The sequence below is a fragment of the Mandrillus leucophaeus genome, unplaced genomic scaffold, assembly GCF_000951045.1.
Source record: "Mandrillus leucophaeus isolate KB7577 unplaced genomic scaffold, Mleu.le_1.0 Scaffold18, whole genome shotgun sequence".
NCBI classification, from domain to species: domain Eukaryota; kingdom Metazoa; phylum Chordata; class Mammalia; order Primates; family Cercopithecidae; genus Mandrillus; species Mandrillus leucophaeus.
The window spans coordinates 6,904,625-6,922,594 of record NW_012101809.1 but is presented as its reverse complement, the minus strand read 5'-3'; the positions used below and the strand labels follow the sequence as shown (position 1 = coordinate 6,922,594).

At 39.6% G+C, this 17,970-nt stretch overlaps 1 protein-coding gene across 1 annotated transcript in view; it reads right to left on the bottom strand.

The window, feature by feature from the left end:
- SORCS3 (sortilin-related VPS10 domain containing receptor 3) overlaps positions 1–17,970 on the bottom strand; it is a 618,532-nt gene that overhangs the window by 16,439 nt on the left and 584,123 nt on the right. The window contains exons 21-22 of the mRNA XM_011977522.1: positions 2,939–3,062; positions 1,410–1,522 (exon numbers count right to left, since the gene is read on the bottom strand). Of these exons, the coding sequence (XP_011832912.1) occupies positions 1,410–1,522; positions 2,939–3,062 (237 nt within the window). The remainder of the gene's footprint in view (positions 1–1,409; positions 1,523–2,938; positions 3,063–17,970) is intronic.

Below are 17,970 nucleotides of genomic sequence, written 5' to 3'. Positions count from 1 at the left end.
TTTTTTTTTTTTTTTTTTTTTTTTTTGAGATAGAGTCTCGCTCTGTCACCAGGCTGGAGTGCAGTGGCACAGTATCTCGGCTCACTGCAACCTCTGTCTTTTGGGTTTAGGTGATTCTCCTGCCTCAGCCTCCCGAGGAGCTGGGACTACAGGCACACGCCACCACACCCAGCTAATTTTGTACTTTTAGTAGAGACAGGGTTTCACCGTGTTGGCCAGGATGGTCTTGATCTCTTGACCTCAGGTGATCCACCCGCCTCAGCCTCCCAAAGTGTGCTGTACTCTTTAAATAGTCCATGACTTTGCACATGCTGTTCATTCAAACACCATCCTGCCCCTGTTAACTGACATTTATCCTTGCAAACACAGTTCAAGTATTCTCTCCAAAGACTTCCAAGAGTTCAACAAGTATTTATTGAGTTGCAAATCTGTGCCAAGTCTTCATGTCCCTGGATAGTGTGAATTACACTGTTCTCTCTGCCCCATAGAGATGCTGGCCATGCCTCTAGCTTAGAGCTGCTTACACATTAGACTTATTTCTACATTTCAATTGACCATGTTTTATTCATCAATATATTCTAGTGCCTACCTCTGAGAAAATGTTTAACAAAACCCTTTTACTTTCTCTAAGGCAAATTTGACCTTGGATTAACTCTGTAATTCTATTACCCTGCTGGAATGCTCTCTTTCTTGGCCTGTAGCCTTCTGAGTGCAATCTGTGGCCAATGGTAGTCTTGTGAGTATAAATGTTTGGTTAAGAAGACCCTCTTGGTGAACAAAGAGTCAGACAAGTGCATAATATTAGCAAAAACTCAGTGAGTGGTCCATCCATTAGTGCATTAATGGAATCAAGCCCCTGTCTCAGAAAAATTCGTAATAAACATTGGGCCAGTTTCCTTCTTCAAACATTGAACTAGACTCTCTTTTATACTTCTCTCCTCCCTTTTAATCCTACAATTCTTTCTTCTTCTTCTTTTTTTTTTTTTTTTGTTAAAGTCTTGCTCTGTCACTCAGGCTGGAGGGCAATGGTGTAATCTCAGCGCACTGCATCCTCTACCTCCCTGGTTCAAGCGATTCTCGTGCCTCAGCCACCTGAGTAGCTGGGATTACAGGTGTATGCCACCACATCCTGCTAATTTTTGTATTTTTAGTAGAGACAGAGTTTTGCTATGTTGGCCAGGCTGGTCTCGAACTCCTGGTCTCACGTGATGTGCCTGCCTTGGCCTCCCAAAGTGTTGGGATGACAGGTGTCAGCCACTGCGCCCAGTCTCTTCTCTCTCTTTTTACAGATAAATAATCTTTATCTAATTGTGGAATGCAGTTTTAATTCATGCCAATGTATTGTGGACCACATTATCTAGTTCTTTTCTTTATTCGCAAGAACTTAAACAAATATAAAGCCAACTTACTTTAACCAGAGCTCGCTTGATGACATTGCCAATATCTTGTCTCCACTCAGGAATGTCAGGATTGTGGTAATCCAGATTAGGAGAGAATGATAAAAGCTGGGACTGGAAATATTCTGCAGGGAGAGAGAGTGTTCAGGTGAGGCTAGGAGAGTGAGAAGAGAGAGGGTGTGACAGGTGTGGGGCTCCACCACCACTGTGCTTTCGGTAAAGCATCTACTGTTTCACCAGGCTTCTGCTAGAATTCCTCGTTCTCAGCTTGTTTCCTGACTTCTGAAATAAAGTACAATTTGGTGATTAGAAGTAGATTTGTGCTCCTACCAGTTTTGTTAGTGCCTAAGATCTTAAGCCTTTCTTCCTGTATATTCTCTGAAATGAAAGACAATTCTCTGAAATGAAAGACAAATACGAAACTCCAGAAGGAGACTTCTGCTCCTGTAGGTGGCACCACGCAGAGCCAACACAAAGCATTAACAATTTGGGCTTGGTTGGAATGGAGTCTTTTCACTTCTCCTTCCTTAATCCCTTTGCCCATTGTGCTAGAAACTGCCTCTGAGGATTAGAAAACAGGTTGAAACTTTGTATCTTGACCCGGTTGGTGAGTATACAGGTGTATTCACTTTGTGGTAATGCATAAAACTAAATACTTGTGCCCTGCACACTTCTGTATAAAATTTACAATTCAATTAAAATGTTTACTTTGAAAGAAACACACAAAACTTCCATGTGCCCCTTGAAGAGCCTGAGAAGCAAGTTGGCAGAAAGGTAGGAAAAGGAATTTACCTGGTGTGAGGCTGGAGGAACATAATCTGAGTCAGAGGATCACAAACCTTCACTTAACTTCCTAGAAAACCACAGTGATAGTGGTTGTGTCTAAGGACCTGGGAGAGGTTGTGTGAAATGGCAGTAGAGGCACTTTCATTTATAATATTCTTAAGAATGGTTCTCCAGAGTTGAGAACAGGATAGTAGTCCTATTCACCACTCTTCCGCCCTAGTCCTAACTTACATTCTTAGCCTTATTATCTAGTTTTGCAGCAAATGATATTCAAATCTCCATCAATCAAGAAAGCCATCAGTTGTGAATAAGTCCTCTCATTAACTGAGCAATGAATCCTACAAGGCAGGGATCATGACTCCTGACCTTTGGAAATTGCTGGTCCTCATCTCACAAAGAGTGTGTCCTGCATATATGTTGTAGATACCTCGGCAGGACAAAAGATCTAGACCCTTCTATGACAGTCTTTCCAGCTTGCATTTCCTTCCATTTGTGGTAGGTGTCTTTGTCTAATGAGAACCCCAAACACGTTGTGAGGCAGACGTAACACAGGGGACAACAAATAGCTGATTGTGGTATACGTCTCTTATAACCTCAATCTCTAGGTCGGAGGTAGGTTTGGAAGCTTCCTGTTGACCTATGTCATTTTCCCAAGGCCTGAGGAATTTCCACCACACTCAATGATTGTAGGGAGAGTGGGCAGAGGCAATTAACTGAGTGGGAAGGAGCATCACAGAACAATATTCAGGGCTTACCATGAACTGCAATCTCTTTTGTGTCCTGGATAAGGGCATTCCCAGCAGCCACCTGGACTGTGATGGTGTTGGTTCCCTCTGCAAGGAATGTGAAGGAAATGCTGCTGTCCAAAGTGATGAGAGGCTACAAGAAGAAGTAACAATACTCATTCAGTCTTGTGTGGGATATCAACTTTCCTTCCTTTCCTGAAATTCTCAGACTGTCATCCTAACTTGCAAAAGAAAACAAACAAACTTTATACAGTTTCTTAAAACCATGATTACTCTTCCAGTATCTAGGAAGAGTATTAGTATACTTCAAACATGTTATAAACTGTTAAATTCTAGAAATAAGGATAAGACTGGGCATCCTGGATTTTGCATCTCATTCTGCTCCTTCTCCTGGGGCAAAGTAGAAGCAGCTTTGGTAACTTGTTCCTGTGGGTTTTGGGAATAGGAGATCATTTCCCATCTCCTCCAGTATCTGGTGTCACTTATATTTTCATCCTATATTCCACTGGATTATGAAACCTTTCTGAGAAGTGATCACATAGTTATTTACTTCTGTAGTGCCCACCTTAGGCACATTGTCTTTCTTTCTTTCCTTTTTTTGACAGAGTCTCACTCTGTCGCCTCACTCTGTCACCCAGGCTGGAGTGCTGTGATATGATCTCAGCTCACTGCAACCTCTGCCTCCTGGGTTCTAGCAATTCTCCTGCCTCAGCCTCCCTAGTAGCTAGGATAACAGGTTCATACCACCACACCCAGCTATTTTTTTGCATTTTAGTAGAGATGGAGTTTCACCGTGTTGCTCAGGCTGATCTCGAACTACTGAGCTCAGGCAATCCACCCACCTCGGCCTCCCAAAGTGCCAGGATTACAGGCGTGAGCCATTGTGCCCGGCCACACATTGCCTTTCATAGAGCTGAAAATATACATAAATTAGATGCGCCATCAGATTACTGACTTTTTATATTATTATATCTGTGTTTTCCATTGCAAGGCATTTTTACCATTTTTAATAGGTTGGAAAATACACAAACATACATATTTGTGATCATTTATTAATCTTTTTCTCTTTCTGTTTTTTCCCTGAATAATCATAACAGATAGGAATTTCTCAAGGATGAAGAAAGAAATAGAATGCAGATATACCTCAGAATTCACAAAGGATTGGTTCCAGGACTCCTGTGTATACAAAAATCCATACATACTCCAATCCCATTGTAGGCCCTCCATATCTGCAGGTCTTGCATTCTGCAAATGTTATATTTTCAATCTAAGTTTGGTTGCAGATGTGGATCCTGATGATATGGAGGGTTAACTGTATTTCTTGGAAAAAAAAAACCTCACATATAAGTGGACCTGTACATTTCAAACCCTTGTTGTTCAAGGGTCAGCTCTAATTATATATTTTATTTTCCTGGAAAGAAGAATCTTGATTAAAAAGCAGATGCTCATTGGAGAGAAGAGAGTACAAATCTTCAGATTGATGAGTCATTATTCAGTGGGCATCTTACAGTCAATGCCCTCTCAAATTCTCTGTTGTTTGGAAAGTAAGATGTAACAATTGAAGGCTGATCTAAGGCAGCTGATAAAGAGATATCACAGGGGCAGATGAGCAGACTCCCTCTCCTCTCTTTGTGTCAGGATGACAGCAGGATGGAGAGTGGTAATGTAGCCAGTTGCGGAATGCACAGAGCTGCCCTTTAAGTGGGGCAGGACAGTCCTTCACAGCATACCCATGTATGGCCTGGATGCATGTGTACAAAACCCTGCAGAGGCTCCCAGCCGCAGCTTTCAGATGGTGTCCCTACTGTAATAATAAAATTCCTTTCTAGCTCAGAATTTTCAACTGGGCCTTTGAAACAATAATTTAATTTCTTCTGCTTTAAAATTCTATAGCTCTGTTTTATGATCAGGTTGATGGCTGGAGCTGGGCAGGATTACAGATACTGTCCTAAGCATCTGACATATTTTATTTTCTATTTGGTAAATGAAAGAAGAAAGGGAGTATGGAAAGAGATATACTCCTTCCCTTAACTAAGGACAAACCTCAGAGTTCAGGCATTTTTTCCCATACTTATGACTGGGTGATGACACTTACGTGGGTGTGACCTTCTGAATTAATCGATGAATGAAGTGTAAATAAGTTCTGACATGCATATAAAATCCAAAGGGTCAACAGTGGCTGTTTATGGTCCTGTTTGGAGAAGGGAGCTAAAGTGAAGCTGGGCTGAGCATAGCAAATGTCAATCAGGGCCATGGAATAAGGGAATAACAACATGTGTGGCACAGAGTCACCATTTCTAGTATAATTAGAACAGTGACTTGAAACTCACTCTGTTACTGTTTGAATCAATATCCTGAGGCAAAGTTTGTCCCCATTCTGGCCCTTACTTCTTTACCTGTTAAATGAGTGGTTTGGGTTAGGTGATCTGGTGATCTGTGAGGACTCATTCAGCAATCAGAATCTGCTGCATTGACAAATGAATTTAGGCAAAATTTCTAGCTTCTACTGGTCAGCCCATCAGGTCTTATCTGACAGAAAACCTTCAATTGCTTCATTACCTTTGCTACATTCTTTAAAAAGAAAATGAGATATCTCTAAACACCCAACAGAATGGCTATATATATATATATATATATGTATACACACACACACATATCTCATTAGAGATATATAGTATCATAATATATATTATATATATGATACTATCAAGTAATATTGAAGATGCAGGACAATTAGGACTCATAGAATTTTGGTGGAAATGTAAAATGGAAGAACCATTTAGGAAAATGTTTAGTTTTGTAAGAAATTGCAAGAACTTTTTCCAAAGTGGTGTGATAGTGACAGGAGGCAGCCAAATGCCTAGGCAGATAGGGGCGGGTACCCAGTGAAACCCCACCTCCAAGCCAAAGACAGTTTAAAGCCTGAAAGCCAATTTACAAGTTAAATCTTTGGACTGGATTGAAAACTTGTCTTCCTGTTTGGCGCGCTTTCTCTGATTGATCCCTATCCTTCGCCTATTTTACATATACCTACCCTTTCCTAGTTGGTTTTCTACACTGTCATGCCCACCTTTGAGTGGTGTCTTCACTTGATCCTTTTTTGCGTATTCACAACTCAATCAGCACACGATCCCCATCCTGTGTCTGTAAAGATCCCAGACACAGTTGGTAGAGAAGACGACAGCCTGACTTCTGGGAGGAGACAGCCTGACTTGAAGTCAGGGAGGAGATGATCTGCCCTTCCTGTCCCCTCTCCAGCTCCCCTCTCTGCTGAGAGCTGTTTTCATTGCTCAGTAAAATTCTCTGCCTTCACCATCTTTCAACTGTCCATGTGACCTCATTCTTCTTGGACTGCAGAACCACCGAGTGTGGGTCCCCACAAAGACTGTCACACTGGCCCTTTATTCGCAGCGCAGAGGGCAGCTGCCCCACATGACAAGGCAAGGGGCCAACTGAGCTGCTAACACGCCACTGTCCACAGATGGTGGAGCTAAAGGAGCACTGTAATACCCCCTCTGAGGCTTCAGGGTTGCAAGCACCCTCACCTGGGGCTGCTGTGTTCCCCCTGAGGTGACACACCTGGTCTGGCCATGGGCCCTCCATGGAGCTTGCTCCTGTGTCAGCACCGGAAGAGTCTGGCCAGATCCCGCACTCACTCGCTCACATGCTCCCTCCCACAAGGGGTTGAGCACTGTGGGCCGGTAGAGGGAGTGCCCCTGCTGCGAGTTCAGTGAAGGGGCCAAGAAAAATCCTCCATCGATTGTACCGTATGTATATTTTATGATTTGGCAACTACAACCCTAAGAATTTAGTCAAGAGAAAAGAAGGACACAAGTATACAAACAAAAAAATAAATGTTCATAGTGGCTTATTCATAGCAGCCCAAAATAGGAAACAGCCCAGGAATTCATTAGCAGGAAATTTAGTAGGAAATAAATAAATACTGATATATATGTATAATTGGTGTTTGTGTATGTATATGTGTGTGTGTGTATAATCAGTATGGATAGAACCCCAAACCAGCAAATCTAATTTATGATGAAAAAATAGAATAGTGGTTGGTTCTGGAGACTGGGCTGGAGACAGACTGAGAAGGGGGACTGGGCTGGAGATTGACTGAGAAGGGGCATGAGAGGACTTTCAGGAAGTTTGGATTACACAGGTGAATGTCTTTCCAAAACTCAGTAAGTACACACTATTGAATTTTGCATTCCATTGTTGATAGGATTTATACCCCCACAGGGGTAAAAGTGTAAAGAAATATTCAACTATAGTTAACGATTCACAAGCTGAATCATTTAGGACAAAGAATATAGGTGTCTTAAATTTACTTTGAAATGAATAAAATGTCAATATAGACTAATAGATGTATACAGAAGGATGGACAGATAGACATGTGATAGAGCAAGCATAGCAAATGTTAATGGTGGACCACAGGTAGTGTGTATGTGGATGTTCACTGCACAGCTCTTTCAGCTTCCCGTCTTGTTTTATTGCCTTCAACTATTTCTCATCTTTTCCCACCTATGACCACCAGGCATTTTTCTCCCTTAGTAGTTTTCTCTTTAGAGAATCTTCACTACTTCCAGCTCATCTTCTTCAGTTCTCAGTAGTATACATGGCCCTCTCTCCTTTTTCTGCCTTCTCTTCTTAAGATTCACTGGGTTGGTGCTGTCCTGGGCAATGGAATCTCTTTTGAGAGGAATGGAATTCCTCCTGTCCTAGCAGATTTGATCTTGTCTCCATCTGGCTGTTTCCCTAGGAGATCCAGGGCCCAGCAAGGGTGCAGGGATGCAGGGCAAAGGGAATGCCATCTGAAGTAAGACAGTATGTGCCCTCCTGCCAGCCAGTCAGGGCACTGAGCCACAGCAAACAAACTGTGCTGAATGGGAACACTTGGTCCCCAGGTGGCAAGCCACAGACTCTTGTGTTGGGGAAATGGCAGGAGCTAATTTTGTTTTCCAAATTGCTTTTGTTTCTCATCAGCTGTTATGGCAGCATGGTTGATTTTACCTTCCTTGCAAAGCTGGAACACTCAACAGGATTCTTGAGTTCTTCATCAGCCACTGATATCTGGTGCCCAATGCTAAATTAAATCAAGTATTTTAAGGTTCATTTACTCAAATATATTAGACAAGCAGACACATTTATTAAGCCAGACCTCTGTTAATCCCAGCAAATTGGCCTTTCAGAGCCCCACAAATCCAACAGGCAGCTGATTGACTTCTCTGTCTCTGTGCTTCATCCAATCTACAGAGCCAGCCCACAGCAAGGCCCCTTAGAAAAATACCTCATGCCCTGCCTAGGCTGTGAGCTACATCCCTCCCCACAGAGAATCCCTCATGTGCAACAGGTCACATATTATCCACTGAGCCTGGCAAGAAATCGACAAAGCTCTGTGTGACTATTTAGTTATGAGATTTCCACTTGACTAATGGAACTAAGCAAGCTGCAGGGAAATCTTGGATGCAGCCTACATCAGTTTCCCAGACACAGTAAGTCAAGTTAATAGTGTACGTTCTAAAATCTCCGCAATTTAAAATGCATACCTTGATAACAGCTGCCAGTCCCAAATTGGACAGATTATGCAGTCACTATGCTTGCCTTATTTAAAACCTTCAGCAGATTATATAGTAATGTGTGCAAAGTGCTCATCGTATGAAGCACAAAGCCTGGATATATAATTATGGATCTACCACGTTTAGAACTATATAAAAAATCTTAAAGAAATAAGCAAAGAAGCAAAGAAATAAAGCAAAATACTATCTATAGCTACTAGTTGTAAACTAAAACTAAACTAGTGACATAAGATAGAACCAAATTCATGGTTCTATTCACTAGTTTGGTTTAAAACTAAACTAGTAGCTATGGATGCTAAAGCAAAGAAATGAAGCCAAACAGTATAGTAAACTAGTAATTTAAAGCTAAACTAATAGTTATAGATACTATTTGGCTTTATTCCTTTGTCTTTGTGTGTTTTTAAAGGAGAAAAATGACTGGTGGTAATAGGTGGGAAAAGATGATAAATAGTTAAAGGTAGTAAACCAAAACTCCCATACTTTTATGCCTATGGGATTAATGTGAAAATTCACAGGTTAGAAAAGCACTTTTCCTCAAATACAGATACACTAACATACACAGGTAAATACATCCAAAACCTCTTTGACAGTATCTGTCTAAAGTATCACTGTCCGTGAATCTGGTTCTATCTTATATCACGCTACCCTAAATCAGAATTTTTGTGACAAAAGCAAAAGCATCAATTTTTATCACTCAAAGCCATCTATCTTCCTCACCTTTTAGCATTTTCTCCAACTTCTGCCCAAATGAATCCTTTAACTTTGGCTGAATTAGTTTAACATCCCCAAAGCCTAACCTCTACACAAAAATCCCTCTCTTTCCTCTCTGCCTCAATTCTACTGCTCCTTCTATGCCAGCTTAGGCTCCACTTTATATATGACTCACCCCATGACCAACAATGTCTACATATCCATCACTCCCTAGGCTGCTGGACTCAGCCAGTAATTTTACATTCCTATTGCATACCTGCTTTTATCTATTCTTGAATTTTACCCTCATATTCTCGAATAGATTACATGTTTTTTGAAAGCAATAAATGGAATTTACACTGCTTTGTATTCCACACAACATGTAGCTCAAACTATAGGCTCTTAAAAAGATCCACAAAAGTACTGATGGAATTTCACATTGCCCACTGATAGATTTGTAGGCACATATGCCTACAGTTGGATTTCAGAAATTCTTGCTCTTTTCTATTTGCTTATACAACATATTTGTTTGTCACTTATTGCATATGTGCTCATTGTGCTTTCTTACTGGGGATATAATCTCCTTGAACGTAAGGAGAATGTCATATGTGTTTTTCTATCCCTAATATCAGCAAGCAAAAGTCTGATTATAAAGGCAGGATGCCATATCACTCTTCTCAGTAGGATGACTTCATTTAACTACTTACATAGTGACCTGGTCACACAAACACAAACACATAAAAACAGCCATAAACATCACCTTCCAAGGTTATTTCCTTAATTGTATTCTCTGTAAAATGGGATAATTTCTATTTCATCAGTGATGTTCTGATAACAATAAAATAATGTGTATGAAGAGACCAGTACATAATGAGTACCAGAAATATATACTCAAAATTAGTATTAGTTCCTTTTACAGGTCAGTTGGCTAGTCAAAGGGAATCAAATAGCTCTAAAATCGCAGCACTCGCCATATACGTAGGGACATTCATTCATTTGCCAGCCAAATATAGTGCTCATTGGATCAACTACTGGGGACCATGGCCATCTTGATGTGTTTCTGGCATGGTGTTAGCAAATAGCACTGCACTGAAAAGTCACCGCTTTCAAATGGACCAAGTAAACATTTTTAGAAATTGGAGTGTAACCTGTGGAACCAAGTCAGATTTTTAACCTAAATACAAATGTTATTTATGCAAATGATGAGCACAACAGTGACTAATACTTCCAAATGCTCGGTTGTGTTCTAAACACTTTCTATGCCTTTCTTTACTTAATCCTTGCAGCAATACTTGATCATAGATACTACTGTTATTACTCAGACATTACAAACAATAAAACTGAGACTCAAAGCAATTAAATGCTTTGACTTGACTAAAGGCATACAGCAAAGAAGATTCGGTCTGGACTCCAACCTAGGTTTGTCTTGTTCTGCAACCACTCTATTCTACCGCCTCTCATGTATTGTCATTCTCTTGGTTCTTTGGGAACAAAACCACCTAGTAAGACCTCTGGGACCCGGGTATTTGTGCAGCATTTCATGTTCAAGGTTTTGGATTAAAAATTCCTAACCAAGGGAATACCTCTCGTCACCATTAATTTAAAAACATAAAACTATAATGCCAATATGTAATTTAAAAATGCCCTCTCGTAATATGGCATAATATATATGAGGTAGGTATTAGATAGATAGATTGATTGATAGATTATAGAAGTGGAGTGACAGAGAGATACACAGTAGATTTCAAATAATAACTAAGTCATGTTCATATGTTACATATTATAGTATCCTTGCTTTACAGAAATTGATACAAACTCAAATTAAGTGACTCATTCAATTTAACACAGATATTATTGCAGAAGTATAAACTAGAATCACCAATTGCTTTGTTCATTTATTTGTTTTTAATCAAGTACCTATTAGACACTGCATGGCATTTTAGGTCTTAGAAACAGCACTCAAAGAAAAAAATAGGGCTGTAGAGAAATGTTGTGTCTTCCGTTCCTCGCAGGCTGCTGACTAAATCGCTGTGTTGGTAACAGTCAAGAACTGCCCTTCTTGCACATAGAAGTTTCTTAGAAAGGATCATCAGGTAAATGAGTTACAACAAGAAAGAATTCTCTGACTTGACAGCCAAATCCTCATATCTGCACAGGAGAAATGAACTTAAAATCCTCCTCTTTCTAACTTCTCCCTGAACAATTTTCTCTTTTTCCTTCACTGTGTATATCTGCTGGTCTTTGAGGCGCAACTTTAGATTATGTAACCTCCAGGAGATAAACACCTCTAGTGGTGCAGCTAAGGCATGTGGGGCTGGGGAGAGTGCATGATAAATGGGAATTAGTAGACCCAGTTTTGAGGTCTGGCTCTGCAACTAACCAAGTGTTTGAATTTGGGATGTTCATCTCAGACAGGGAGCTTAACTTCTCTAATGTACCAAACAGGGCTTTTATTAAATGACCTACCCTTCTATTTTCCTGGTGAAGAATAATCCCAGAAATGCAAATGCATTAGTCATCTACACTGAAAAATTAATTTGAAAATATGAGGCACAAATAATGCAAAAAGAAAAGGGTTCCTTGGTCCATAAATCTTGCTCTATATTTTACCAAACCATGCTAAATATAAGTTCTAATAATGTCATAAAAAGAATCCATTTATTGAGTACATAGTGTGTGCCAAGCAAATAATATAGTTTTACCATATATTTATGCCATACAATAGCATAGTTTTCACAACAATAAAGTTGAGATAGGCATTATTCTTTCCACTTTACGGTGAGCCAATTACAGTTTAGGACAGATAATTTTATCAAGCTCTCACACAACTAAGAAGTAGCAGTTCTGGAAATTTAACCCATGAAACCCTAAATCCAAGGTCCATGTTCTCTCCACTGTATCATGCTGCCTCCCTAAAAAAGATCGGGGATAAGTTATCTCCCATTTACGCAGGAGTAAGGGTGGGGTGAAGTTCTCTTCGGTTGTTATCGACCAGAAACTGAATATTTATTTCCCTTCTCTTTAGATATCCAACATTTCCAACTCTGATGTTGTACCTTACTTAAATTATGTTTTTTAACTGAAAGCTTTCTCTAGGATAAGCAATGCCAATCACATTATGAGTTTTCCAAAAAAAAAAAAAAGAGTTTTCAAAACACACACACACACACACACACACACGTCTGAGAGTTCAGAACTCCATGAGTATTCATAGGAAGCCCCCTTGACTTCGTGAATTTTATCATCAGTAGGTGACTACGTACACCCAGCAAATGTTAAAGAACATTGCCCATAGGGTTATAGCAGGGGAGGGGGAAAATAATTATTTTGAAATACACATCAGAGCACTATGTTCTTTTTAACAAGGTCTGCTCTCAGAAGAAACTTATAAATCAGAGCCTAAACTGCAGGGGTTTTATAGTCCAACTAAGCTACGGGCAGTAAAATGCACAACGCCAGCCCACTTTATCCTTCCATGTGGGAGAATATAGATACCTACCTACAGCCCACTCTAAATAATCTAACCATCCTGAGGGATCAGGAGAGGGAGAACAAACAGAAACACCTGTAAATGCCTGAGACCTAATGATAGGTTGATAGAAAGCTTCCCCTCCTTCCACATCTTACCACCACATGAATAAAGACTTATTTACAGCCATTCCTGTCACCCAGTATATCATGTCCAGTTATGAAGAAAAAAATTACGAGGCATACTAAAGGAAAAAAACATAGAAGACACACAGAAGGTATCAGAGTCAGATATAACAGGGATGTTGCAATGACCAGAGCAGAAATTTCAAACAAATTTAATTAATGTGCTAAAAGACTTAATGGATAAGGTAGACAGCAGCCCAAAACTGATGAGCAATGTAAACAGAAAGTTGAAAATTCTGAGAAAGAAAAGAAATGCTAGAGATCAAAAACACTGTGCTTGAAATTTAAAAATGCCTTTGATGTGTTTATTAGTAGACTGAACACAGCTTAGGAAGAATCTCTGAGCTTGAGAACATCTCAATAGAAAATGCCAAAACTGAAAAGCAAAAAGAACAAAAAGTTAAAAAAAAGAAGAAAAAAGAAAAGAATATCCAAGAATGAAGAACAACTAAAAATGGTATAAATGCATGTAATGTGAATAACAGAAAAAGAAACAGAAAAAAATCTGAAATAATAATAACTGAGAATCACAGCAAAGTAATGTCAGACACCAAACCACAGACACACAAAAATCAGAGAACACTGAGATAGATAAATGCTGAAAAATCTACACCTAGATGTATCATTTTCAAACTACAAAAAAAAAATCAAAGATTAAGAAAAAAAATCATGAGAAAAGCTAGAGGAAATAAACACCTTACTTATAAAGGAGAAGAGGTAAGAATTATGTCCAACTTCTCCCCAGAAACCATGTAAGCAAGAAGAAAGTAGACAGACATATTTAAAGGGTTGAGGGAAAAAAACTCTGCCAATCTAGAATTCTGTACCCTGCAAAATTATCCATCGAAAGTGAAGAAGAAAAGAATGTTTTCTCAAACAAAGCAAACATTAAGAAACTTGTCAGTAGATCTGTTTTGCAAAAATCATTAAAGTTTCTTCAGACAGAAGGAAATATGGGTCAGCAACTTGAACCACATGAAGAAAGGAAGAACGCTGAAGAATAATAAATGAAGGCAAAATTGTTTGACCCAGCAACCCCATTACTGGGGATACACCCAAAGGATTATAAATCGTGCTACTATAAAGACACATGCGCATGTATGTTTATTGCAGCACTATTCACAATAGCAAAGGGTTGGAACCAACCCAAATGCCCATCAATGGTAGACTGGATAAAGAAGATGTGGCACATATACCCCATGGAATACTATGCAGCCATATAAAAGGATGAATTCATGTCCTTTGCAGGAACATGGATGAAGCTGGAAACCATCATTCTCAGCAAACTAACACAAGAACAAAAAACCAAACACTGCGTATCCTCACTCATAAGTGGGAGTTGAACAATGAGAACACACGGACATAGGAAGGGAACATCACACACTGAAGCCTGTCAAGGGGGAATGGGGGGCTAAGGGAGCAATAGCATTAAGAGAAAATACCTAATGTAGATGACAGGTTGATGGGTGCAGCAAACCACCATGGCACGTGTATACCTATGTAACAAACCTGCATGTTCTTCACATGTACCCCAGAACTTAAAGTATAATAAAAAAAGAAAGAAAACTATTATTCTCAATTGACTTAACAGAAAATATTTGCTCAACATAATAATACCAACATATATCTTATGTATGTTTATATACAAGTTAAATGAGTGACAACAGTGAGAGAAGAGGCGAGAGACAAGAATTTATAATTATTTTTACTAAAAGTCATTCTCACTACTATTGAAGCCATATAGTGTTATTTAAAATGGGTTTAGATTTGTTGTAAATGTATATAGCAAATTCTAGGGCACTCGCTTTAAAAAGTTTTCTTTAAAAGTATGAGTGATAAACAAAAAAAGAAATAAAATCAATAAGGACATAGTTGATTTTAATAATGCCATCAATCAACTGGACATAACTAACATCTATAGATTGCTTTATCAGACAACAGAAGAATACACATTCTTCTAAAGCCCAAATAGAACATCCACTGAACTAGACCACATCCTGGGCCATAAAACACACTTTAACCAATATGAAAGAATAGACATCATACAATGTCTGCTCTCAGATCACAATTAAATTGAGTAATAAATAATTAACAGAAAGATAAGTAGAAAGTCCCAAAATAAATGGAGATTAAACAAGACACATCTAAATAACACATTAGTCAAAAAACAAATGTCAAGAGAAACTAAAAAGTATTTTCAACTAAATGAAAATTTTAAAAAAACTAACATTTGTGGGATGCAGCAAAAGCAGTACTTAGAAGGAAATTTATAGCATTGAGTGTATATATTAAAAAGAAGAAAAATCTAGAATCAGTCATCTAACCTCCCATCTCAGGAAACAAGGAAAAAAAAAAAAAACTCCAAGTTAAGCAAAAAAAAGAAATAATAAAAACTAGAACAGAAATCAATGAAATTGAAAATAGGAAATCAATAGAGAAAAACAAGTAAAAAAATCTGGTTCTTTGAAAATATCAGTAAAGTTGATAAGCCTCTAGCCAGGCTAATTAAGAAAAAAGAGAGGGGACACAAATTACTAATATCTGATATGAAAGAGGGGACATCACTACAAATCTTATAGATATTAAAATGATGACAAAGGGGTAATATAAACACTTCTATGGCAACAACTTTGATAACCCAGATGAAACAGATCAATTTCTTGAAAGACACAATCTGATAAAACTCACACAGGATGAAAAACTGTATTTGAATATAACTGTACCTATTAAATAAATTGAATCAGTAATTAATAACTTTGCTAAAGAGAAAACACTAGGTCCAGATGGTTTTACTAGCAAATTCTACTAAACATTTAAGGGAGAAATTATGCCAATTTTCCACATTATTTTTCAGAAAATAGAAGAGGATAGAATATATTCTAACTCATTTAATCAACCAAATACCAAAATCAACCATCAACCAAATACCAAATACCAAATATAACCAAATACCAAAATCAGGTAAATATATTACAAGAAAGGAAAACTAAAGATCAATAATTCTCAGAAACAAAGATGCAAAAATCCTCAATAAAACATTAGCAAATTGAATCCAATCATGTATAAATAATTATACTCCATGACCAATATCAGAATTTATCCCAAGGCTGGTTCAACGTTTAAACATCAATTAATGTAATCCGTCACATCAGCAAACTAAAGAAAAAAGAACATGATAATATTAACCTATGCAGAAAAAGCATTTAACACAATCCAACACCCATTTGTAACAACTCTCAGTAAACTAAGAATAGAGGGGAACTTCCCCAAGATGATAAAGAATATCTACAAAAAAACCCTATAGCAAACATCATAATTAATGGTGTGAAATTGTAAGCTTTCCCACTAAGATCAGAAACAAAGCAAGGATGTTCCCTCTCACCACTTCTTTTCAACATTGTACTGGAAGTCCTGGCTAATGCAGTAAGACAAGAAAATAAACAAAAGTTAAACTGATTGGGAAAGAGGAAAGAAAACTATTTGTTCATAGCTGATATGACTGCTTATGTAGGCATCTAAGAGAATCAACAACAAGCAAAAATCTCCTAGGACAAATACATAATTATAGCAAGGTTACAGGTTACAAGGTTCATATATAAGAATTGATCACTTTCCTATATACCAGCAATGAGCAAGTGTGATTTGAATTAAGAACACGATACCAAGGAGCTTCAAGATGGCTGACCAAAGGCAGCTTGTACTCGTCTTCTCCACAAAGAAGAACCAAAAATAGTGACTAGACAATCACACTTTGAATAGGTCATCTAAGAAAGAATCCTGGAGTTCAACAGAGAAGTAACAGGAAGCACATGAAGCAGTGAAGGACATGGAAGCAAGGCAGTCTGCTTGGCCAGGATCGGCTGGGGGTTTGGAGAGATTGCCCAATGTGGATAGGGACTCCCCAATATGAGAAAAGGGTAAGTGAGAGACCTCCAGAAGTCCACATCCTTACCATGGACTCCTACGATCCTAGCCACTGGAGAGCCCCTTGACCATCGTGGGCCCTGAAACTGAAATAAGAAGCTCCCTGTAGACTGCAATGTCAGTGCTCCAGCCAGGGAGCTCACACTGGCTTCCACACATCCCAAGTCCAAAGCAGCTGCAGCAAGGTGCCATTTTGAGAACCCAGATTCCAACAGACTTCACCCTGCTCTGAGGCCCAACAGCGACTACATCTCCTTATTCCTGGAGCCCTATTGACATCCCCCACAGGCAGTCACCACTGCACTTAGCTGCTGCTATGAGGACTGAGGCACAGACCACTGGTAATGATCATACTTGCCACCATCAGCAGAGCCACTGTGCATTTTCTTGCACCCAGACAGAGACCCTCTCCCCACCCACAGCTGCCATTACTGAGGGCTGCTGCCATGGGCTGGGACGTGAGTGAAGTGTAGGCTGCGAGTGAAGTCGAGGCTAAGATATGAGTGAAGCACCAGTTGCAATGAGGTGGCTGAAGTGCAAGTGAAATATAAGCTACTGCCACCTAGGCTAAGATACAAACAAAATATGTATTTCCCACCCACCTGACTATGACTGCCACTAAAAGCAACCCTGCCCTCCCTGGTAGCAGAGTTGCAGCACAACCACTCCCATTCCCCAACCTAAGCATCCCACCTGGGGTTTGGAGATGACCCCACCACTGTCTACCACAGCCACTACCTGCACACAACACCAGGGGGCCTGAGAGTAGGACTTCTTAGCCTGGCTCTGCCCTCCCCTGAAGCCAGAGGACTCAATCTGAGAGTCTGAGGGTCTGGGGATCACACTGCCTAGTCTACTACAACCAGTAACTCAGCACTCCTCCTAGACACCTGAGGTTGGGCCCACCACCCTGCCACTACCACCAGGTTGGGCCCACCATCCTGCCACTACCACCAGAGCTGGCACCCATCTGTATTCACTAATTGTAGATATGAAGACTAAAGCACTAAGCCCATTGCAGCCACCACTAACATTAGTGGAAACTGCTCGAGACCCAGAGGGTTATCCTGCCACTGCTACTACCATCACCTACACCACACCTCCTGCCCAAGGGGCACAGAACCCACTCACCACCTGGTGCACCACTACACCTACCAGCAAGACACTTGGAGGCCCAGAAATCAGTGCAGTTGG